We start from the raw sequence: 23873 nt of genomic DNA, 5'->3' as shown, positions 1-23873 counted from the left end.
TGTGTTTCCTGTAACACTTTAATGCACTCAGATCTGTGGAGGAATTGGTTGCATTCATATTAGTTGATTTTTTTCTTTTTTTTTGGTGGAACTGAATTTCATCTACTTATTTAGGTAAAAAAAAAACAAAAGGGAGATAAGCACTTTTTTTTTTGGGAAAGCTTGTTTTTGATGAAACGCATGCACGTGATTTCCATCAGTTAAATCAAACTTCTTTCTTTTGAGAAAAACTCTAATAATATGCACCTGCCTTTCAGAATAAAAGCAGGTAACTAGAATTGTTTTAAAAAAAATAAATGCCAGACCAGTTAAGAGTAAAGCACTGACTAACTGTTATTATTACCTGCTAATATTACCATATCCTGTATTGCGTGCCAAACACATCCTTCAAATTAAACTCATGATCACACATATGTCATAACCTCAGACAGCTTTATTTATAAGGGTTAAACCAAAGAAGGTCAGGAACCACTTGACTAAATTATACACTTCTGTTATTGGTTGATTTTCAGTCTAGTGTGTGCAGCATGCAGCAAGACGCATGCAATAGTATTATACTATTGTACTCTCCCCCTTGCACCTGGAAAAGGCTGGGAGCACTAGAGAATCATGTTTTCTTGATTTCTCCAGTGCCTTCAATAGCCTACCATACAGCCCATGCTTCTGAGGGACATGTTGGAGCGCACAGCTGTGATGGTTCCTCGACTACCTCACCACGCGACCACGTTGTCTGCTGCACGGGGGCCCCGCAGGAACCGGTCCTGGCTCCCTTCCTCTTCACCCTCTGCACTGCCGACTTCTCGCACAACTCAGCAAACTGGGGATGGACATTGAGATGGTGAAATCTTACAAGTACCTGGGTCTTCACCTGAACAATAAACTGGACTGGACTGACAATATGAATGCACTATTTAAGAAAGGCCAGAGCAGACTATCTGCTGAGGAGACTCCGGTCACTGAGAACCTTTTTTCGCTCTGGTGGCATCAGCCGTCTTCTATGGAGTGGTCTGCTGGGGCAGCAGCATCTCGACTGCTGACAGGAAGAAACTTAACAGGCTGGTTAAAGAAGGCCACCTCTGTCCTGGGGTGCCCCCTCGACCCAGTGGAGGCAGTGGGAGAAAGGAGAATGGTGGCTAAGCTATCATCCCTGATGGAGAACACGACGCACCCCATGCAGGACACTGACAGCACTGGGCAGCTCCTTCAGTGACAGGCTGCTTCACCCACGGTGTGCGAAGGAGAGATACCACAGGACAAACTCACTCATTTTGCTGCTGTAACACTGCAAATTTCCCCGTTGTGGGACTAATACAGGATGATCTCATTTTATCTTATCTTCTAACATCAATTTGTGGTTTCATGTAGTGGGATTGAAAAAAAACAAAAAACATATTGCCCTAAAACTACCGGTATGTAACCCACCAGAACCCTGATTCTGCAAGTTGACAGCTCATTATCTTTTCTATGAAAGTTCATGAACGCATTTTAGTCATTCTATGAAATGACTTGTGTGGAGATCCGTAGTGCAGCAGCTTTGATGAGTTTGCTTGGTTAATCGCCATAATTGACTCCCCCCACCCACTTGTGGGCGTAGTTCTCAGGTAATTTGCCAATGACGAGCCTCACCTGCCTTGAATCTGTTCTAGACTTCTGACAAGCGGTCTGAGAGTTTCAGCGTTATGTGAGGTTATTGTTTTGTGGACAGGATGCCGCGTGTGCAGCTTTTTTACTCAGAATTCTTCTACAGTCCTCTGACAGAAGATGTGGAGGAACTACTGGCTCGTTTCCAGCAGACTGACTCAGTCAGGTATGAGGATTTTTCAGCCATTTGGAGGGAGATGGGCCTCTCGGATGTGTTCGTAGGTATTACTCGTGTGGGTGAACTGAGGAGATTCTGCAGAATAACGCTGGCCACAGCCCTGAAGTACTTTCTGCCTCCATACAGCTACCAGATTCGAGTAGGAGGCTTGTATTTGCTGTTTGGTTTTTACCACACGCAACTTGCCAGCCCACCTGTGAACATTAGACTCGCTCTGAGGGACTGGGCTCAAGTTCAGAAGTTTTTCGAGGATTCTGTAGATGCTGGGCATCAGGATGTCGTTTACATATATAAAAAGCTTGTTGCAGCCAAAGCCATACATTACACCGCCATGCCACATTTTCTCACCTTCCAAAAGCAGAGGAAACCAAAGAGGGAACCTGTGTGTGCAGAGTTTCTTGGGAGGACGACAGCTGTCCAGGAGCTCATCTCTGGAGACATCCTGGAGGAGTTGACCAACATCCAGAGCCACTATGAGAAGCTGAAGGAGGCCACGGTGGAGGTCAGCTGCCAGGTCACCATGACCCATCAAGACTTGGCCGCCCGCCTGAAAGACTGCATGTCTGAGTTCATCACTTGGCAGCAGAAGACTTTCTCACAGGATAACAAAGACAATAACTCTGGTGATGATGAGGAGAAGCCAGCTGAGGCTGAGTCCAGCAGCAGCAGGGCCAGGCTCCTGTCCTCCATCAAGCAGAAGAGCTACAGCAACTTCCAGAAGGCGCCCAAGTCCAGGAGGCACCGTCAGGCCGAGGCAGTGGAGTCCTCCAGCTCGGGGGCAGAGCAGGTCCAGGAGGCAGCTCTGCAGCGAACGAGGCCTCCCTCACTGCGGGCTCGGACCTGGAAGAGTCTCGGGGTGATGCAGGAGGAGAGCAAGCTCCAGGCCTGGCTCCTGAGTGCTCCTGAGCAGCAGGAGAAGGTGCCGGTGAAGAGGACCAACCAGGTACCACCTTTCAGACCATGATGGGAGGGGAGGAAGGGGGACTTTCAGCTCCACAAAAAAGATCTGCCCTTTGTTTTTGTTCTTCCAGGTTGAACCAAGTTCACTTCATTTGGAAAATGACCAGGTGGATTTGAGTTGATTTTTCATGCATAATGCATGTGTTCAGTTACTGTAAAAATATAATTTAACTGGAATCCTTTTAATTTATTAATAAATGTATTTCAAATGTATTGTCTCACCTTCTTGTTTTCACTCCTAACTTAACTCCTAACTGCCTGTTTGAGTAAGGAAAGCTTTGGCTTCACAATCTGGACTTGATCTTGAACCTTTGCAGGAACTGTCAGCTGCACAGAAAACACCAACCAACACCATTATGTCTTGGTAGACCTACTTTTCTTAATATATTCATGATTTTCTTGCCATGTTGATTCATGGATGTACATGTACGGTTTCAGAATCCAGTTGCGTGAAACTGAAAACTGGGAATTCATTCCAAAACAAAACTAGAAAACTACAAAGCTCTCCAAAGCTTGACCTTTACAGCTTAGATGTTTGCACTCAGTGTAATACAAACTCATGTAATAGGTAATTAGAAGATGCTGTACCATTCAGACGATTGTAAAGTAGATGCTTCGCTGGTATTTTTGAAGTCACATTACAACACTCACACTTTTCTTGTTTAATATTTGTAAGACATAAGTGATAAATGCCCTTTTGTTGCAACAAATCCTCTAAACTCTATATTTCACTTTATAGACAACAAAGTTGATCTTTGCAACGCAGAGAAAAGAAGAACAAAAAGGGAAAGGGACATGTTCACATCCTATTCCTCGTCCTTCCAGTGTAGTGTAAAAAATACAGTTTGTGACCCAAAATACAATCAAGAATGACAACTATTAACTCACAACTAAATATCACCAGAGGCATCATGAGTGAGTTTTAAGGCCTTAATTTGCCTCAAAAGTCCCTCTGGGAATAGTCTCTTATAATATTATGACATAAAAAACTAAATCTGACAACTAGGTAGACTATCACAGAAAAACCCTAACATAAGGCGGGAAAAGGGAAAATGTTAAATTAAGTCATGGTAAACTTTATTGAGCACCACTGTAACTCACTATACCATGCTGTAAGAATACTGCAGTGATTAAAATAAAATACAATAAAGTCATAAAAAGGTTAATAAATTTACATTATACAATTAATTTACAGATAAAGAGGAATGCCAGCTCTAATAACAGAGAGTAAGACATAACAACATAGTTAATTGTTTACATTGCCAGGGCTCTTACACTACAGTCTTATGTTCAACTAAAATGTTATTTTGCTTTGTGATTATATTTCCCAAGTAAAATAAACAACTGAATCACAAATAGCAGCCGTACACCTATTTCGTTACATGCTTAAAATTAAACTAAATAGTAACGTGTCAAACAGTGCTAACAGTGCCAAAGGAAGTCTGTGTCAAAGTTTTCTTAATCAATCCAAAATGTTCTGAAATAAATACACTGAAATAATGTCCACAACAATCACACCTGTAATCCATGTCCATTTTAAATATTTAATGTGCATTTTCCACAGGATAAATTCAATGTAGCATCACATGACGCCTCCTTGAGGTTGTTTGTAATACAGTAGTTTTCAATGTTTTCCCACACTTTATGCCTTTGTACAGTATTTTACTGAAAAGAGCTGACCAAATAAACGTTAATGATGGAGAAGCTTTTGAGTTCGTCTGTAATAGGTTTGGTTGTGTTTATTTCCCCAAAATTAATTAAAAAATGAATTTCAATCAGTGGAAAAGGCCTACGCATCCCACCATAATTTCATTAAACTAATAAGAAAAATGTGTCTTTTTATCAATGGTGGAATGTAACTAGATACATTTACTCAAGTATTGTACTGAAGTACAATTTTGAGGTACTTTACTTGCGTATTTCCATTTTATGCTGCTTTATACTTGTGCTCCACTACATTTATTTGACAACATTAGTTACTAGTTACTTTGCAGATTCATATTATTAATACAAAATATAAATCAACTAATAAATGTGCATGTATTATTATGGATTAAGCAGTACATAAAGTAGTAAAGTCAGTGATCCATATATATTATTCTGAAAGGAGCCATTCTGCATAATGAGTACTTTTGGTTTTGGTACTTGATACTAATTATATTTTGATGCTAATACTTATGTACTTTTACTCAAGTAAGATTTTGAATGCAGGACTTTTACTTGTAACAGAGCATTTTTACACTATAGCAATGCTACTTTTACTGAAGTAAAAGATCTAAGTATGTATTCCACCTCTGCTTTTAACAGCATCAAACTCATTAGCATATCATTTGGTTTATGCTAATTTGGAAATTGTGTATAAAGTCTAGTTGAAAGTAGTAAATATCCATTCTTCTGTAGTAACTGGACAATTGATTTCATTTTTTTTATTCATCCATGTTTGGTAAAAAAGAAGCCAAGACTTATGTATCGTGAAAATATTTTAGGAATAATGGCGCCCTCAAGCGGTGAGATTGCAACACTGCATCAACAGAAAGCAGCGCACTTCATCCCGGAAATATCGTTTAGCGAAGTTCTTCCTGAGCTTCCTGTCTGTTAATCCACTTGTTGAGGAGACGAGGAGGACGAGGGTACAAACTTAAAGCTTCACCAGAAGTCAAACAATGGCGGAAACGGACGGGTAAAAAAGCGGCAGTTGGTAAAACAAAACCCGGAGATTGAGCACCATGTTAGATTGGAGAGAAGCCAGTGTTCTCGGCGTCTCCGTCGCTCTTGCGGGGGGAGTCGCCTATCTTATCTGGAACTATGCGTCCTCCCCCGGGGAGAAGAAGCCTGAAACACGGCCTCGACAAGACGGTGAAAGTGCCAGAAAGGAAGGAGAGGGGAAGGAAGAGGAGGCTGAACAAACTGTTGTAGTCGCTGCTGCTAAACCTCAGAAAGCATCTGAGGTAAATCTTTAACTTTACTCGACACACCTTCCTGGAAACCGTTGTAGTATTATGTACTTCTAAAATAAACTTAAACTAACTCACAAGGACATAGTCAAGGAAAAGGTAAAAAAAATGTTTTAATAAAAATGAGCACATGTAGCTGCTCTTCACTTTAAAAAGGTTTTAGGATTAAAACTTGAGGTATCAACTCGTGCAGCAGAAGAAGACACATTTCTAACGTTAACTTTACACCCAAAATAGAGACCATTAATACAGAGCAGCTATAGAAGATTGGGTTTTAAGTTTGTATTTAATTATTAACATTCTGCAGAGTTTATAAACTACGACTACAACCAGCTAAATACCTTTATTTTTAAGTTCCAAGCAAGTTCTCTGGGGCGTTGCTGCGGGGGATTCTGGGAAATGTAGGATCTCACTGACTAAAATAGATTAGAAGTGAAACGATTAATTGGGCGACATAAAATTAATCTGAAACAATTTTTATAATCAATTAATCGTTTGAGTCATGTTTTTCAAGCGAAAATGCTAAATTTATACAAGTTCCAGGTTCTGACATGTGAATATTTGCTGGTTTTCTTAGTTGTCTGTGATAATAAATTTAATATTTTGGACTTCAAGCTATTTTAAGACATCACTTAAGCTCTGGGAAACTGTGATGGACATTTTTCACCATTTTCTGACATTTTATAGACCAAAAGACTAATCGATAATCGATAATGAAGTGATGGCTAGATGCAGCCCTATTAATAATAATATTTGAACTCTTAGCCAGTCCATTAAAGGGTTTTTTGTTTCTTATAAACACTCATAAGAGATAAGACATTTATTTTTGTATCTGCTGTGGGCCATTATTATTGAGTACTGTATCTCAGAGTATTAATAATGTGAAAATAATATGCAGATTTATTGATAACTACTAACAATACAATACAACTCGATTAATTGTTTGGCCTGTCAAATGTCAGATAGTAATGAAAAATACTGATTCTTAGTGTTGTTTACACATTTTTTGATCAACTTACTGATATAAATTGTAATTTTTATATCTTTATGCTTTGGTCTGAGTCTGAGTTTTGTACGACTGCTTCATGTTTGGGGAAAAGTTTAACATTTTCATTTGAGATGTCAGCCGTATTTTTCTAAATATAAAAAAAGGGTTTTATAGAAAAACACGTCTACATTCCTCAACATTAGGCATCGAATAAGTATTTTTTATGGTATCAGTACAGAAAAACTTTGAGATAGTATCCAGCCCTGATCTGATGTGTACTGTTCTGTGTGTGCTGCAGTCCAGGCCTGTGGAGTCAGAGGGGACACAGGTGCTGGTTCTGGGTCTGGATGGAGCAGGTAAGACCAGCCTGCTGCACTGTTTGGCCACCGGCAGCCTGGAGCAGGACATGCAGCCGACGCAGGGCTTGAACGCCGTCTCCATCAACAGAGAGGACCTGCAAATCGAGTTCCTAGAAAGTAAGTCTGAGCTCTTATTCACATCAAATGAGTCACTTCTGCTTCAAGTGAGTCGTGAGTTTGAGCATTGAGCCTGAGTGTCTGTCTGTCTGTCTGTCTGTCTGTCTGTCTGTCAGTTGGAGGTAAAGAGGAGCTGCGGCCGTACTGGCAGAAGTACATGCCCAGGGCTCTTGTGCTGGTGTTCGTCGTCGACTCCTCCAGCCCACAGCTCTTCCCCCTTGTTAAGAAGCATTTACATGAGTTGCTGGCCTCTGACCCCCGCCTGCCTTTAATGGTACTGGCCAACAAACAGGTGAGCATGACAGAAAAACACTCCAGACTGTTTTCAACAAAAGCCTGCAGGCCTCTCCTCCTTGAAGAACCTTGCACAGTTTATAATTAGAGACTTTTAATGCAGCTTCGGTTTGTGTTCAGATGGGCTCCAACTAACGATTATTTTCATTATCCATTAATGTGCGCAATTATTGTCTCCAATGTTTGGATTAAAAAAAATATGAAAAAACAGTTTTACATTGTTCTGGAACCAGAACAGAAGCTGTAGCCAGTGAATTATTGGCATTTTTGCTTAAAAAACAAAAACAAAAGAGTAACAATTAATCGATTAATCAACATTGTTTCTGATGAATTCTCTCTCAATTGACAAATGGATTATTCGACTAATCGTTTCAGCTCTAGTGTTCAGATGTTATTTCATTGTTTCACTTCAGAAATTTGTGAAAGTGTGATTCAATTTGTGATCTAAATGTAAGTCATAGCATCAGGACTAAAATGTAAAACATATGATTTTAACCTGCTACCAATCTGATGGCATGAATCTTATACGGGGGTATTGGCATTTCTACACAGGAGGTGTTTCAGCTGCATTTTTCAATTGTTCGTCTCACGCATGTCTGACAGAACAGATTCGCTCCTCTTTTAATTAATACAACTGTCTACACAGGCCGCATAGCAGCTCGCATTATACGTGCGTAAATGCATCCCAAAGTGTATTTTTACGCTTCAAGTCTATCTTCTTCCGTGCGTAACTACAGTGAATGTGTGTTGGGCTCTGAGCGCTGCCGAAACACAGGTGACCGACACTCACTACTGTGCCTGAATGCATCCTGTGTAGACACAGACGGAGCACCGAAGCTGCTGCTACTGTTTTTTGTTTTTACAAAAAACACATAGACTGCACAAATGTTCACAAGGATTGTTCCATTTTACTACAAAAAAAAAGTCATGCCATGAGAATAATAAAAAAGATGCTACAATCTTATAGAAATCATACACATAGTGGCTTTAATTCCATTATGTATATGTGAATGTACTTGTAATTTATATGATCAAAAAGTAATTTTTTGATTGGGCTTCTATAAAATGTTTGTAGTTTATGTTCAGTTTTAGTATTTCAGTTGTGATTGGTAAAGAGAAGGTCCTGAGTTGTCATGTGAGCGAGTGGTGATAAAAAATCACAGTAACATTGCACACAGGTTGGTTTAAAAGTTCAGACTTATCTTGCTTTTTGCATAATCTGTTCTGCTTCCAAATATTCTCAGATACATATATATATATATATATATATATATATATATATATATATATATATATATATATATATATATAGTTTTCTGTCTGAGTTATATGTGTTTTATTACACTATTGTCACAAGGAAATTCTGTTTAGTTTTTGCAAAGTTACTCAAGTAGTTGGTATGAGAATAACATACGCACAACCTTTGAGTTATCAGAACTTAACTGTGTCAGTAAGTACAGCTGTAAAAAGAGATATATTTCACACATTTTTAATATTTTTGGTTGTTTTATATTTATGATTCTTGACTTCTTACTATCTTTATTGTGACTGTGAGGCACCAAAATACCAAGGCAAATTCCTTGTATGTGAAAACCTACTTGGCAATAAACCTCATTCTGATTCTGATTCAGTGGGAAAGTACTTGATCAAAATGTTATTTTTTTGTCCATCAGATCTTCTAGCTACAGATTTTGAACATGAATACATTCAGCATCGTATTAATTCACCTTTTAATCCAACAAAAGCTGATAATAAATCTCTGTGGTTTGTAGGAAAACCTAAAACAAAAATGAGCAGGCTTTCTGGAGTCCAAGTTCAAGTTTGAAAGAAAGAAAAAGAGGATGCTTTACTTACATAATCTGAAAATACTCAGAAGGTGCTTTCCCTGCTGTTTTCAGAGGTACTTTCATTCGAGTCTGTGCTGTCCAGAATGTGAAAAGCTAAACTCCAGAGCAAACATCCTCTGATGTATTTTTGTAATCAAGTAAGGAGATGATAACATTTTTTGAGACCCACTCCTCCCAGATGTCTCCTCATGTTTGGCTCATGTTTCCAGGACCTTCCAGGAGCCTGCAGCATTACTGACCTCCATGACGCTCTGTCTCTGTCTGAGGTCGGAGACCGCAGGCTGTTCCTCATCGGCACCCATGTGAAGAAGGGAGAGGCAAAGCTCAGCTCGGGCGTTCAGGACGCTCGGGACCTGATCGTCCAGATGGTTTGTGACGGCAGATAAAACACTCTGGTCTTGGCCCGTTGGTGGTTGTCACTTAATCCTGTGTTTTGTGATCAAATTTAGTAGTTTCTTTGCACCATTTCACTTAATGGTTTTCACTACGCCAGGTTGGCTGAAACTCTTTTATTTATTTATGAAAACAATAAAACTGGTATTGGAAAAGTCTTAATAATTAAAGAATGTTGTTTGTTTTTGTTTTCAAATTTTATCTACACCAAAGATTTCTTTTCTTTTCATCCAAGCAGGTGATGAGCCTTAAATGTCTCGCTTTACAAGGCTGTTACTGGTGACTGTTACTGTGTGTCTCCTTTAGCACTGTAGATGATGGTACACAAACAACTGTTGGCTGTATTGGATGGATTTTTGTAATTTGGACTATATCATAATGTTCTTTGTGTGTCGTGATCCACAGAATATTTAATACCTTGACATAGGCTACTTTTCATGACAAAATAAACCCACCATATCAACTTAAGAGTACAAAGTGAGGCTCCCATCCCTACTGATAAAGATCTGTTACATTCACTTGTCCACTTTGTACAGTGGCCTAAATTTCAAAGCAAAACTTATCGAGACTCTGCTGTGTTCAGGTCAGTGATGGTATGTGACATGATTTCTGGGTATTTAAAATTTCATGTTTCGAATAGTGATTCTTTCTGCCATTTGCGGCAGTGACTATTACAGCTTTAAGAAGAAGAAGACGTTAAACTTGTGAGACAAGCTTTCTGATGTGTTGTTAATATTTAAACTGATTTGAAATAAGCAGAATTTCAACAGGACACCACAACTATTTAATGTCTTAGTAAAACAGCTCACCGAACCTTAACACTACCCAGTACCTTTCTTACTGCAGGATTGTTATTGTTGGATTACAGCTTTAAAAACATTGCTTTTATGACACAAGTTCATTGTTTGATAAGTGCTTTGTCTTTATCTTAAAAAGGAAATTTACTTTATCTTTAAAAATGGAATATAAACCAGATGTCTTTTGGATTAGCTTTGTGTTTTTGCTGCTCAGAGAGATGTTTGCACACAGCTACTTGCTCCTTCTTATTTTGTCTTAATACTGTTTTATTTGGTGAAATCTGTTTAAGCCACTCTCTGTTAACTTTGGGATGAAGGTGAACTACATTGTTGATGTGTGCAAAGCCTTCACATGTACCATTTCTGATGAATGTAAACGTTTCAAAGAGCACTTTTTTAATCAGCTTTTTCCAATACCAAACTAAGTCCAACATACAGTATTGTGCACAGTACAGATTCTTCCCAGTTGTGATATAGTCTTATATACAATTTTTTCACTCTTAAATAAATTGTTCCCTTTAAATTGATTTGTGTGACTTGTTGTGCTTTCATTGTAATTGTGAGAATTGAACTCATGACCTTCCACATACAGGACAGTCTCTCTACCCATCAGGACACCCTGCAGCGCCACATTTATGGGTATAAAATTAATAACAGCTTATCTGGGAATGCAGACTGACTTCTCGTGTGAGGAAAAATCCTTGTCCTAACATAGCTCCTGACATTTATTCTGCCGTCAGGCCATCAAAGTACTTTCATATCTGGAATCTGATCCAAACCCACAGCGGCTCTCCAGAAATACTGCAGCAGCCGCCCTCACTACTGACCTCAACGTATCAGTTTCTTTTTAACATCCTGCCTCGGAAGTCTTGAGACAGCAAGATGGATGGGTTGAGTGTGCAGACTCCAGTTTCAAGGAGTCCTCAGGTGTGGAGTTGGTTGCCAAGGACTCCTGGCTCCGTAGCAACAGCAGGAGATTAGTGTGAAACCATCAACAGGCAGCAAGCTGACACATCCAGCCTGCTGCTTCTGCTTCAGGTTGAGATGATGTCTGGAAAACAAGGTACACTTACCCTTTTTTATGTGCAAAACTGTCTTCAAATGTTTGTAGTAAATATTTTCAGTCTAATTTCTTTTTTTGTTGTTGATTCTTGCAGAGATTCAGTCCAGATTTCGTCCATCAAACAGGTGAAGTAACATCATTTTTTTATTAATTTCTTACTTTTTCATATGCAGCTACTTTGGCTTACATCAAAAAGTTTACCCATCTCGATATATTTGTTACAAGATTATAAATTATAAACTGCTTGTTTGCTACTTTGTTTATTTACTTGTCATTTCTGTATATTTCATAGTAGTGTATTTACTGTATTGTATGTATAACACTATACACTTATAGTTAGTTATAGTTAAAACTAATGAATTAACAGTTAAAATAGCTAAATGAATAAGCAGTTCTACTTTATTTCTGTATTGTACCTTTTTTTGGTAACACTTTATTTGAACCCCTATTTAGCATGTAGAAGCAGTATATAAACAATTAATAGATGGTTTATAACACACTATAATGTAGTTGTAAGCAGATATATTGTCTTTTTTTAAGTATTTGACAATGACATTGTGAAGCCTCCATAATTGGATGCTGCTATTTAAACATGATAAACGACACTATGGTATAAATGTCCTTATCTGCTTATACCTGCATTATGTGTTCTAAACAATTTATTTATAATTGTTCATATACTTCTTATTAATGATAAATATAAGGTGTGTATAATAAGTAATAAGTGAAGTGTCACCTATATATTTTTTGTTTTACTATGTCCATATATCTCCTTGAGGGGTCACTGTGGAATAAACAAGAAGTCTAAAAGCCTAAACCAAAAATCTAAACTTTTCTCTTTCAGTCAGTCCTGCAAAATAGAAAAACCTCATGAAAATGTGACTCACAGATAAACTCTGACAGTTGTGTCTCTGAGTGTCCACAATGAGGTTTGAAGCCAACCTTTTAACTGAAGAGTAAGACCAGTTATTGGACGTCACAGCTCTGCCCGAAAGAAGAAAACCCTCAACAGAGACGGGAAACCCACCAAGTGATTGCATGTTCCCCCTCTAGCCCAACGTCTCTAAATTACACTCGTATTTAATGCTGATTTGTGTCATGTTGTGTTTTTTTGGCAGAATCTTGGATCTGGCGCAGCACAAAACCTCAAAAACTGTTTGGGCCACGACTCCTTGGTGAGTAGCTGAGTCATATTATATTTTTCCTCTTGATTAAAATCGGATTCTTTCTTACATATGTGAAAACAAACACAACTTTTCTGATACCACAAGAAGTATCACAGTGGCCTCTGCTCATTGCATATTTGGTTTTTGCAGTCTGAAAACATTTTCAGCATTGCAGGATAAGTTCTGTTCCAGCTGTTACATCACATGAAATTGCATGTTTGTTCATTGATCTAGTGTAAAATTGACTCCAAAAATTCAGGAGCCTCTGTGGTCAGTGTTTTCTTCCTCGAGTGCAATTTCTCTAAACTACATAATTAAAGACAGATGTCTGGCACGCTTTGAATGTGTGGTTAAAAGGGCAAAACAATGGAAAAATGAACAGAGGTCACATTTGATTCAAAGTATCATTCTTTCATTTGGTAATCGCCCGCTTGGAAAATATTTATTCTGCATCTACGCCAACATTTTCATCATTGCAGCTCCTTATTGGAAACTTTTTGCATCTTTTCATTGATCAGTGAGAAGCTGAGCTGGGGCAACCAGGAGCCAATATGGCCCGTCTCAGCTTCAGCACTCGGAGCCGTTCCAAGTGCAAGAATCCAATACCTAGCCAGGCACAAAAGAGACTTCTCAGCAAGGGAGGACCACCGGAGGTAACTGTAGCCTGTCTGCACCCCGAACATTATTGATGACTCTATCAAAAAGGCTTGAGAGGGAGGGCTGTTTGTGTTCATGCTCCAGAGGGCTGAACGCAAGCTTTTCATGTTGTGCTGCATCGACATATTTGAGAAAATGTTTGCAAAGCTGAAGGGTAATGACTTGATGCTCTTTGGCACAGAGTTGATTCAGGAAATGCAAACTGCAAAGTGATGTTCAGGACTGATGCCAGTTGCATCCCAGTCAGAGGCGATCACCCCTGAGAGCTGTCAGGCGCAGTTAGTGGACGAGAAGCTGTGATGGTAGTTAAAGGTACAGGGGCTTTTATTTTGATATTGTTTGTTGTTTCCCCGCCTCAGCTGTCAGATTAAAAGCGCAGTAACATGGACTGAAATTCAATCAGAAGCCCACACAGGAAGTGCAGTTCCCAGAACAAATAATAATTTACTGTAAGTGAAGATGACAGCAATCACCTGCTAGTTTGGTTCGATGCAGGATGTGTTCATCAGAGAGTCACAGTATGGAAGAGCTCTGAGAAGATACCGTTGATTTAGGCTGCTGAATACATGCAGTATGTATATATTGGCTTGATTTGCATTGATACGTTGAATACTAAACTTAGATTGTGATAAATGTATTCTGAGGCCTGATAATTACACTGCTATGCACATCTAATCTCATCACTCTGCAGTCAAGAAGTCTAGTCCATTTTGTTAATTTCTAATCGGATTATGTGGCAGACTGTCTGGTCCTGCTACAACACAAAATAAAATATCAAAATATTATTAGTATCAATAGTGGGGCAAAATGTAGGGTATGGCAACTGTCAATTAACTGATGTTTTGGTCTATAAAATAGTGAAAATATTTTTAAGATTTACGTGCCACAGACATTAAAATGATGTAAAACAGAGAAAAGCAGAAAATCCTCACAACTGAGAAGCTGGAACCAGTGAGTGTTTGGCATTTTTGCTTTAAAAATGACAATCAATTATTCATTATTTAAGCAATTATTAAAATATTTGCAGATTAATTTTCTGTCTATCGACTTGTAGTGCTGAAACTATAAGACCGTTAATCAATATGTCTATCAACAGAAAATATTCAACTAATGGCAAACATTTGCTGGTTCCAGCTTCTCAAATGTGAGAATTTGCTGCTTTTCTCTGTTTTACATCATTTTAATGTCTGTGGCACTCAGCCCCAAGTCCACTGGTTTCTACTGAAGAAGCAAATCTTAACAAATGGGTCTGAAATATTATTTCACTACTAAAAGGCTCAGTAATTTCCTAAAGCTGCTGTGCACTGCAGTTCTAAGCAAGCGTTACTCAACAAGAGTAAATAGTGCTGTATATAGGCCCCATAATCTGTTGGGGCCTATTTTCAGTGTGATTGAGTCAAAATAAACCAGAGACAAAACTTGTTAGAAGGATCAATTCTTAGATGATTTTGGTCTTTTCATGGGATTTGTTGACAATAAAAAAAAAATAAATTTCACCAGCCTCATTCTTTACAATTCGAAGGAATGATTTTGCAGAGACGATACATTCCTTAAACATTTGACTGCATATTTGCTTTAAGAGCAAAACAATGAGTCAAAATGAAATTGTCAGCAGGAAGCATTTAACCTTAGTTAGGTGTCATCCCACTGTCTCGACTAAGTGTTTAACTAATTGAAATGTTTTTGTGGGTGCAGATGATTTTCCACTCGTAACCTCTGTCATCAGCTACGCACTGACACTTATCCATTGTTCTGCATCCCCCCTCCTCCTCCTTCCTTCTGGCTCAAGACATTCTTTTGTCCCAGACACACAACACAACATATAATGGATGTGGTAATAGCTTCCATTTTCCTGCAGGAAGGAGGAGGAGGCGAGCTTCTTTAGGAAAACCCAGCATCCTTCCTCCAGGGCTTCCCAGTACGAGCACATTGTCCGCTTGTCAACACCCAAAACCAGGAGCTGCAGCTCCCAGGAAGCAGGGTAAAAGCCTCATTAGACATCAAACACAACCAATAAAGTGAGAGAAACAAACCCAGATCAAATGAGTGTTCTGATGTTTAGGGTTATTTGGAAGCTCATTAGCATTGATCAGCTCAGTGGCAGCTTTGGAGCTCAGTAAGCATTGATTTTCTTTGGAAATCATCACCGAAACAGATACTACACACACTATCATTACAGCAGTTATAAGTCATTTGTTATGGTAAATCTGTTTCAAATAAATACATTGAAAATAGATAGACTAGTAGATAAATCATGTAAATAAATCCTCATCTACTACCGATAACCACTGGCTTCTGCTTGGTAAAGTTATATTAGCTGTGTCTACAGCAATACATTTAGCTAACAAGCTAACATCGCACCTAAAAATGACAACTATCAGTGTTAATACAGTCAATTCTCAGAGCAAAACAGACCCGATATAACCACATCTGCCAAGTTGTGTTGTGTTGTTTTGGTGATTTGCAGGTCAAAAGACATCTCGAAGCTTAGATTATAACTGGGCCTTTAGGCATAGAAGTTACATATAACCAAGTTTTTTCCCCCAGGCATTTTTCTGCCTTTATGACAGACAGACAGTAGAGAGATGAGAGGAAACGAGGGAGAGAGAGAGAGAGACTCTACGTTCGGATTCATGGTCCTAACTCCATAACTAGTGTTTTAACTTCTTTTTAGAGGGTATACTGTACATGATTTTAAAATATAGTTAGGATGTGCTTCATACTGAAATGGACTAAATGCTGGTGTAACTTAAATGTAAAAAAAAAAAAACCTCTTTTAACCAAGTTTTATAGTTTTGATTTAGGCATCTTTTGACTTGCAAATCACCAAATCATTGCACAGACTGTGAACAGCTGATTAGCTGCTGCCCACAAAATTCAGTAGATATGGTTAATGATCAGGCTTCTTTTTCTTTTTTTGGTTGTTCTGATTTTTTTTAGGGGCGATGTTACCTTGCTGGTGTGCATCGTTTTAAACAAACTCAGCTATTGGAACTACCGCTGTAATGATTAGCTGAATTTTATAAAGTTTGGAAATCAGTTGATTGACAGTGGTTCTCAATCTTGGGGTCAGGAACTCACAAGGGGTTCCAGCCTAAATATGGGGGGTCACAAGATGATTTAAAGGGGTAAAAAAAACAATTCTGCTAAACAAAATAAGACTAAACAATGAATCAGTGTATCCAATAAATGCAGCTTAACTAGTAGAGGACAGTATTAATCAGTAGTAGTTGAATGAGTTTTTATTGTTGTATTTTGATTATCATTTCTCCACTGACAGCAACAATTTGAAAACATATTCACCACATCAAACTACTCATTAGTGCTTTAATGTTAAGAAGTGTGTATGGACACATTTCACAGTACACAGTATGTACAGCAGCACAATAACAGACTCTCTGAGGTATCGGTTTTAGAGATTATTTCCACATCCGGCTCTCCACTAGACCTCCATGTCACTGGATTTTGGCAGATGTGTGACTCAAAACTTCAAAGCTTTTCTTCTCCCTCAGGGGGGTCCACGTACAAACCAAAGTCTAGAATTTATTCGCAGCAGAATATAGCATATCATATTGTTAAATATGAGAAAGCCAAGCAGAGGCTCTAGTCCAACACTAACGTCTCCATGCTGCGTGAGGAAGCCAACGTTTGGACATCTGTTATTTCAGTGTCAGACTGTGGGAGAGCGCGGAGCGGAGACAATAGAGCTTATTGTCCAAAGTTCAGGACCCCTGGGATTCTCGCAGACAGCCGCGGAAGTCTTTTTATAAATCCTGAGCACAGCGGTAGAACATGTTGAAGGGCATGAAGAGAGATTCGAACAGGGTTTACATTCTGAATTCAATACACAAAATGAATATTTGTTTTGGGGGTTTAAATAGTAGACGTAACGTTGATTGCTGTTTTAATGCTCTGCGCAAAAAATAATAATCACCAGCAGTCGAAACTTAATCCTCTCATCTTGTTGCCCCAAAAAAACAACACAAAAACAGCGAAATAAATAAATAAACCAGACACAACACAAGGCAGCACAAGCCACGTGGCAGATAAAAATCAAATACTTTTCCTTCTAAAATTAGACACGTGTGAACCTCGGGGAATAAAAGTGCCTACCTTGACAAAATGATTACTGTAGTGAAAGTTACTGCAACTATTTTATGGGTTGCTAATATTTTTATAAGTATTTATAAGACATTTCCTTACAAATTAGTTACTTACTATACAGGGAATAAAATGTGTATAGTCAAATAATATACTCAAATACTGACGTACCAGCCCTCTATTAAATTTAATAGTGTCATCACTTCATCTTAGAAACTGGGTCAGTTACATTTTTGCCTGATAATATTTTTTATAATGAAAATATATCTTAGAAGGATTTAGTTTGGTGTCATCTTATATTAGGTTTTGAAGTCTTTTACGTTTTTCTTAAAAACAAATGTCAAAACCTGTTAAAAATGTTGAGCGTTGAGATTCATTCTCAACCTTGGGGACACATGTCTGTGGCAAATCTTCTTTTTTTTTGGCATTTTGCCTTAATTAGATAGTGGGAGAAAGAAGGGTATAACATGTAAGAAATCAAACCACGAACGTTGCAGTTACATCTTAACCACTATGCCACAAGGATGCCCCATCTGTGGTAAATATTCTAAATGTAAGGTCCAGTTACTTAGCTGTTGTCTGAGCTTTCGACTGTATTCAGCGACCTTTTTTACTCTGGCCCTCTGTGGGATACGGTTGAAAGCTCCTGGATAGGTAAGTGGGCCTTACCTTTAGAATATTTACCACAGATGGGTTTAAAATGTACCCCCATCACAATTTTGTGATGTACAACAGAGAAACGTTGGTGGAGAAAAGGATGAAATTGTAATATTTTGTGAATAAAGACATAATTTTACAAGAAAAAGTCATAATTTGAGAAAAAAGTAATAATTTTGGAGGAAAAATGTTGTTTGTGTATATAAAGACAAATACAGCTTAATAAGAAACCACTTGACTTTTCACATGTTTATTTCTAGCAGTAAAATTAAAGGTGTTTCTTTCCACAGGCCTCCTCACACACCTCAGTGTGAGAATACCTGTCCTGTTTGGCACGTTGATCCCAAAGTGAAAACTGCTGTGATCACACTGCGACTGCTGCAGCTCTCCAACCCCAAACTAAACCATCCAGACTTCCAGAGCAACAGAGAGGTAAGACAGAGCAGATTTTTGTCAATTTCTGTTATTGTTAAAAGAAGCTTGTCTCCTCAAATTTGATTGTGTTAGCAAAATCCTCACCGTCTGCAGGTGTTGAAGTGTCTGTAAAAGGGGGTGGGTAATATGACAACGTACAGTAAGACAACAGAAATATGTCAGCCATCAGAGATTTTGCGATACCAACATACCTTTTCCTTTAATATATCGGATTGTATTAGAACATCAACAGCAATTAGGACTGTTTGTTGCAATATTGGATTTACAGGATTTTTGCATTAATATAATGAAGTGCCTTTATTGTCAAGTATTTGATTCACAGGATTAGCTGAAAAAAGACACTATATCTCTATTCTGTTATTTTAATTATATACATCTACACAATTTAATTTCCAGAAAATATTATTATATCGCAGTACATATTGATATTATGATATGAAATTTCCATATACTGTGGTAGAGATTTTATCACTTTCACTCACCCCTAGAATGTAACATGCCTTTGGTCATAAATGTTAGGGATGATGACCATTTGAAATGGGATTGTTGTTCTAGTAGTTTTCTGAAAACTGTGTTGGGCAGCAGAGCTAATGATAACAAATCTAGACCTTCCTCAGCCGGTTTTTCTTCAACTGACGGTTGAAGGCCAAGTTACCTTGTTAGATCATAACCACAAAGTTTTATGAAGTCTGATCTTCCTCCGTCTGTTTGTGTTCCACAGAGTGTTGCATCCATCGTTTCCTTTGCTTCCAAGACGGCTCGAATCTCTCAGCGACTGGTCCAGCTGTCGCTGCCCAGACTGAAGGAGAGCAACATCTGCTGCGAGCTCGGACGCCCGGAGGAATCAATCTGGACTGTGAGAGCACCTACTGATTTATCATTTCGTTATTTATTGGTGCAGTTTATTTTGAACTCTCTTAATCAAAGATTTTAGTGATGCCGATTAAATAAAATTAAACAGTAGAGGACTCAAAAATCAGTAATTTATGTACTTGTGGAGAACATTCTTTCAAAACAATCTTGGATGAAACAAACGTCTCAACAAAGCAAGAACAGTTTTCGCTTGGCTGTATGTTTGACATTACACAGTCAGTTAAAATATTTTCCAGCTGTTTGAACCAGCTCTCTGTCATGAACTGCAGAGTTGCTTTCACATGATGAATAGTTCTTCTAATTAACTGTGGAATTTTCCAATCATTGTCATCAGCTAAATGACTATTCGATGCATCCTCTGCTGACACGCAACTGCCAGGTTTTTATTGGCCGTCTGTCCTCATGATCTGTGGTTTTGCAGTCTGGCTCTCATTTTTTGATAGATGAAACACTTAATGACAGACAAAGCGTTTCTGAGTTTTGTCCTAGAAGCCCTTTCAACGCTAATATTTACTCTAAATCTCTAAATCAGGTTTCACGGGCAGCGAGGAGAGCCACAGTAAGTGCTCGTGTTGAAATGCTGGCGAAACCAAAACAGCTTTCCAAGGACTACATCCCTCCACGAGAGCCAGTGTGGAGCCGGAAAAAAGTCCTGCCCACCTGAGCTTCATCCCTCAACACCACAACCAAGTCAGTGCTTATCTAGTTTGTGCCCATTGTGAAGCTAATTCAACGTAAACCAGCAAAATGTTGACGATATGATAAAGTGTCTGAAGTGATGTCAAATATATTTCGATCTTGATTATTTTTTTAAAAGATCAATGTGGACTTTTAACTTCTTTCTGTGCTTTATTTACACTGGCTCTCAACCTGTCTAAAGATCCTCCTATTCAATGTTTTCCCAAATTCTTTTGAGCTAATAATCATGATAAAGCTTTTGTTTGCTGACAAACAAAATTACTAGAGTAGTCTGCTGAGTGTTTTTTAGATCATTTGCAGTAATACGATAAAACACCATAAAACCACAAAAAGAAGAGAATCCCTACATCTAACTGCAAACTCCAAATAAATGAAAGAAAAATCAAGATTAGCAAAGAGACCAGAATTTAGTAACAGGATCTAAATGACAGCATGAAAATGAACTAAAACTAATTAATAGAAACTGTAAAAATGATAAAATTGCCACAGTTAGGAAACCAAGCTGAAAGAATATAAAAGTATTAAATATGTCAAACTCAATTTGAGACATCTGGAGGGGGAATGTGAGTAAGAAACAACACAAATTGGTACATCTGTTTCTTTGCAGTTCTGTTGGGATGTCTGTTGATATCATTACCATGTATATAAAACGTTGAATAACAATTTTGGACTGCGATGTTAGAATCAATGAAAGATTGCTAAGTTTAAATCTCAAACCGTTATGAAAAAATCAGCACAGAGACGGTGAATCATGTTAGGAATAAAAACGCTCTCTCTGTCTCAGATCTGCAGCCTTTGTCTGAGCCTCAGTATGATACGGTGATCCACAGGGTTTTTCCCTTACAGTTGCAGCTGGATTCTGCATTTATATCACAGTGGGTATTTAAACCTGTCTTTTTTGTCAGTTTTACCACATCCCTTCCATCTCTCTCTGAAGTGGTCCAGCCAGTTTTTGATTTGGGACAGATGTGTGTGTGTACCATGAGCAGTTTTTCACTCGTAGACATTTTGAACAGTGTCACTTTAGGCCACTTTAGTCTGAGTATGAGAAAATTCACCAAAGCCTCTCAGAAACTCCCTTTTCCCCTTTTAGATGTCATAACTTGGTGAAAATACCACAATCTGGCCACAGTTTAGTTTACAAAAGGTGTCGGGGCTTCAGTTTGGAAATCCACTGTAATCCCACTTGCACTGCTGGTGGTGCCTGTGAGCGTTACATAAAAAATTTGTCACAGTTGATGTGTTCAGAGGTGGAGGTGTACTGTAATTTCATTTGGAGCGCAGCAGGCAGTGGCGGCTGCCATCGCGGGCTTTAGATCAGCGCAGGTTTGTGGCTTGGCTAGACATCAAAGGAGATTGAACCCACGTCCTGCTGGGAGGCTAATCTGGGATTAGCCCGCAGCGATCGTGACCTGGGACCGCAAGGTAGTGAGGAGGAGGTGGGTGGGGAGATGGGGACAAACATTTAAAAAAAAAAGAAAGCTGAGTTTTATTCAAACAAACATTTCAAACAGATTTGGTTGAGTCTAATCTACAGTAAACAGGTGGAGCCGTAGGATTGTTGTTATCTTCTAGGTCCCCTGTTTTCTTGTCAACAAACAGTTATTTTTTCGATCAGTGTTTATTTCCAAAACGCATTGTGCGTGCTTGTGCCAGTTGAGCACAAGATACAAATAAACTGGAGAGCCACTTATCAAAACATTCCTCTATAGCACCACTAGTGGTCAAAAACTCCACAGTTTTTTCCTTTAAGGGCAACTCTGATTGGCATTTTGGCATTTTCTGTTGATGAAATTAAAGTTTCTGAAGGTGCTGCTTTTCTGTTTATTTCCACCTCCTTATGCACAGAGCATGGACAAAATAGGAAACGCCTCTCTAAATATTGTCATTCTTCATATAACCATCGAATACAGTCTCAAAATTCACCACAAAATTGAATTAACACCTTTCTGACATGAAGATTTATTGCAGGGCTGACTTTGTTTAAGCATTACACAATAACAGTAATTTGCCTTTTAATTTAGAGTCAATAAATAGAGTAAATCAAGTCTATTAAGTGGATCAACAGACAATTTTGCATTTATTTAGTTCTAGCTTCTCGAGTGTGAAGATTTTCTGCTTTTCTCTCTCTTATTGAATATCTCTTGGTTTGGACTGTTGGTTGGACAAAACAAGCAATATGAAGACATCACCTTCTAGGGTTCTAGGAAATGGTGATTTTTGTGTTTTTACTATTTTCTGACACTGAGCCAAATTGGTATTTGTGCAAGGCTGCTGTATTGCATATTGGTACCCGGATGTTGCTTTTATTGTGTCCACACCCATTCATATACAGATTATTACTTGATAAATTGCAGTATAGATAATCTATAAGAAGGCTCAGAATGCACCCAGTGCTTATTTCCTGCTGGTTTAGTTCACTGTCTCATTGCGGGTGTTTTGCTTCACACTCATTTGTCACATGTTCTGTGCCAACAGCCTCACACAGGATGTTGTGAAATCGGTCCACACCTTCTGCTCAACACAGGAAGTAGTTAGAACTAGAAGTATCATTCTGCTCTGTCAGATAATGATACAATCACTTAGCCTTCATTTATTATATTTAGCAAAACGAAGGGTGTATATTTAAGGTTGTTATTGTTTTGATACCTTCCTGCTTTACACCTGAGTGATATAACTAATATTTAATAGTGAGCTTAGTTTATGAGAGTAGAATTAACTCTGTCTATTTTTCATTTGCATGGTGTAACTCTGCAAACAACTGTGCCAGGGTGGAGTTACAGGAACTCTGTCCAAACAAAAACCCTTTGGTAAATACTCCCTGAGCTGTTAGAAACTGGCAGCAGCAGCACTCTGTCTGATGCTGCTGTGGTTTTGAACTAGAACCAGTTGGACCAATACATCTGCTGGACTTCACTCTGCAAACTCAGTATTTACTTAATTAACCACCATTTATGTTGCATGAGATGAGGTACAACCAGAACAATCCATATGGTTTTACTTTGGTTTATTCGTTTGAGTAAATGATCCAAAACAGGAGAAACAGACGGGTGAAAAATGAGTATCTTCAAGATGTCGACTTTCAGGAGGGAAAGAAAGCAGCCAAAGGGACTGCCAGCATGTCAGAGTTTATCCAAAGGTGAATGAAAGGGTTCCATAAATCCAGGGATGGTCAAATTTTAGTTTGAAAGCACTTTAGAGGACCGTCTGCATGTCAGAGTTTGTCTGAGGGTGCTTGACTGTGTTGCCTAATTCCACAGATTTTCAAATTGACAGTATACATTTCTGACAAGTTGTGAGTAGATCAATGCTGGCTAGCTGTTCATGAAGAGGCCTAATCGACAGGCTAAAGGTTGTGAGTAGATTCTGGTGTGTGATGGATCTTCTTTGGTTGTATGTTAATTTAAAAAGTCATATTTTAAAGACTTTCAGATTTTTCTATGGCACAGTAGCGCCCCGCATCCTCATGTTTCCTCCCAGATGCTGATGTTTTGAAAGTCAACTTTGAACTGTGTTGACTTTCAAAACAGTGACATTTTTGGATATGGGAGTGTGGCTGCATGCTAAACCAAAGTCAGGGAGGGTACTTATCAAACTTTCAAATTTTTGTTATTAATAGCACATGTAAATATTGCATGCTTGATTGATTCAAATGCATCGAGCTTGACATCCTGCTGAATTCAGTTAAAGCCTC

The 23873-nt window shown here is 38.5% G+C and overlaps 3 protein-coding genes across 7 annotated transcripts; all 3 read left to right on the top strand.

Annotated features, from left to right (window-relative positions):
* Positions 1-1398: 1398 nt before the first annotated feature.
* Positions 1399-2990, top strand: LOC122880439 (snRNA-activating protein complex subunit 1-like). The gene has a single exon (XM_044205576.1). It carries the CDS (start codon positions 1707-1709, stop codon positions 2781-2783), a length of 1077 nt encoding a protein of 358 aa, XP_044061511.1. The 5' UTR covers positions 1399-1706; the 3' UTR covers positions 2784-2990.
* A 2326-nt stretch (positions 2991-5316) lies between these two features.
* arl9 (ADP-ribosylation factor-like 9) lies at positions 5317-11055 on the top strand. 2 transcript variants are annotated; one of them, XM_044204874.1, is made up of 4 exons: positions 5317-5727; positions 7020-7197; positions 7314-7489; positions 9558-11055. In XM_044204874.1, the coding sequence occupies exons 1-4, from the start codon at positions 5506-5508 to the stop codon at positions 9642-9644; spliced, it is 663 nt and encodes a 220-aa protein (XP_044060809.1). In that variant the 5' UTR covers positions 5317-5505; the 3' UTR covers positions 9645-11055. The 2 variants fall into 2 exon arrangements, with proteins under 2 accessions (XP_044060809.1, XP_044060808.1); XM_044204873.1 differs by having other exon boundaries at positions 9548-11055.
* A 132-nt stretch (positions 11056-11187) lies between these two features.
* Positions 11188-21991, top strand: LOC122880094 (testicular haploid expressed gene protein-like). 4 transcript variants are annotated; one of them, XM_044204871.1, is made up of 8 exons: positions 11188-11591; positions 11686-11716; positions 12710-12766; positions 13276-13410; positions 15277-15395; positions 18463-18604; positions 19329-19463; positions 20013-21991. In XM_044204871.1, the coding sequence occupies exons 4-8, from the start codon at positions 13309-13311 to the stop codon at positions 20142-20144; spliced, it is 630 nt and encodes a 209-aa protein (XP_044060806.1). In that variant the 5' UTR covers positions 11188-11591; positions 11686-11716; positions 12710-12766; positions 13276-13308; the 3' UTR covers positions 20145-21991. The 4 variants fall into 4 exon arrangements, with proteins under 4 accessions (XP_044060806.1, XP_044060804.1, XP_044060805.1 ...); XM_044204869.1 differs by having other exon boundaries at positions 15273-15395; XM_044204870.1 differs by lacking the exon at positions 15277-15395.
* Positions 21992-23873: the final 1882 nt, after the last annotated feature.

This window comes from Siniperca chuatsi, linkage group LG8 (genome assembly GCF_020085105.1).
Source record: "Siniperca chuatsi isolate FFG_IHB_CAS linkage group LG8, ASM2008510v1, whole genome shotgun sequence".
In the NCBI taxonomy this organism is placed as follows: domain Eukaryota; kingdom Metazoa; phylum Chordata; class Actinopteri; order Centrarchiformes; family Sinipercidae; genus Siniperca; species Siniperca chuatsi.
This window is presented reverse-complemented; position numbering and strand designations above follow the sequence as displayed.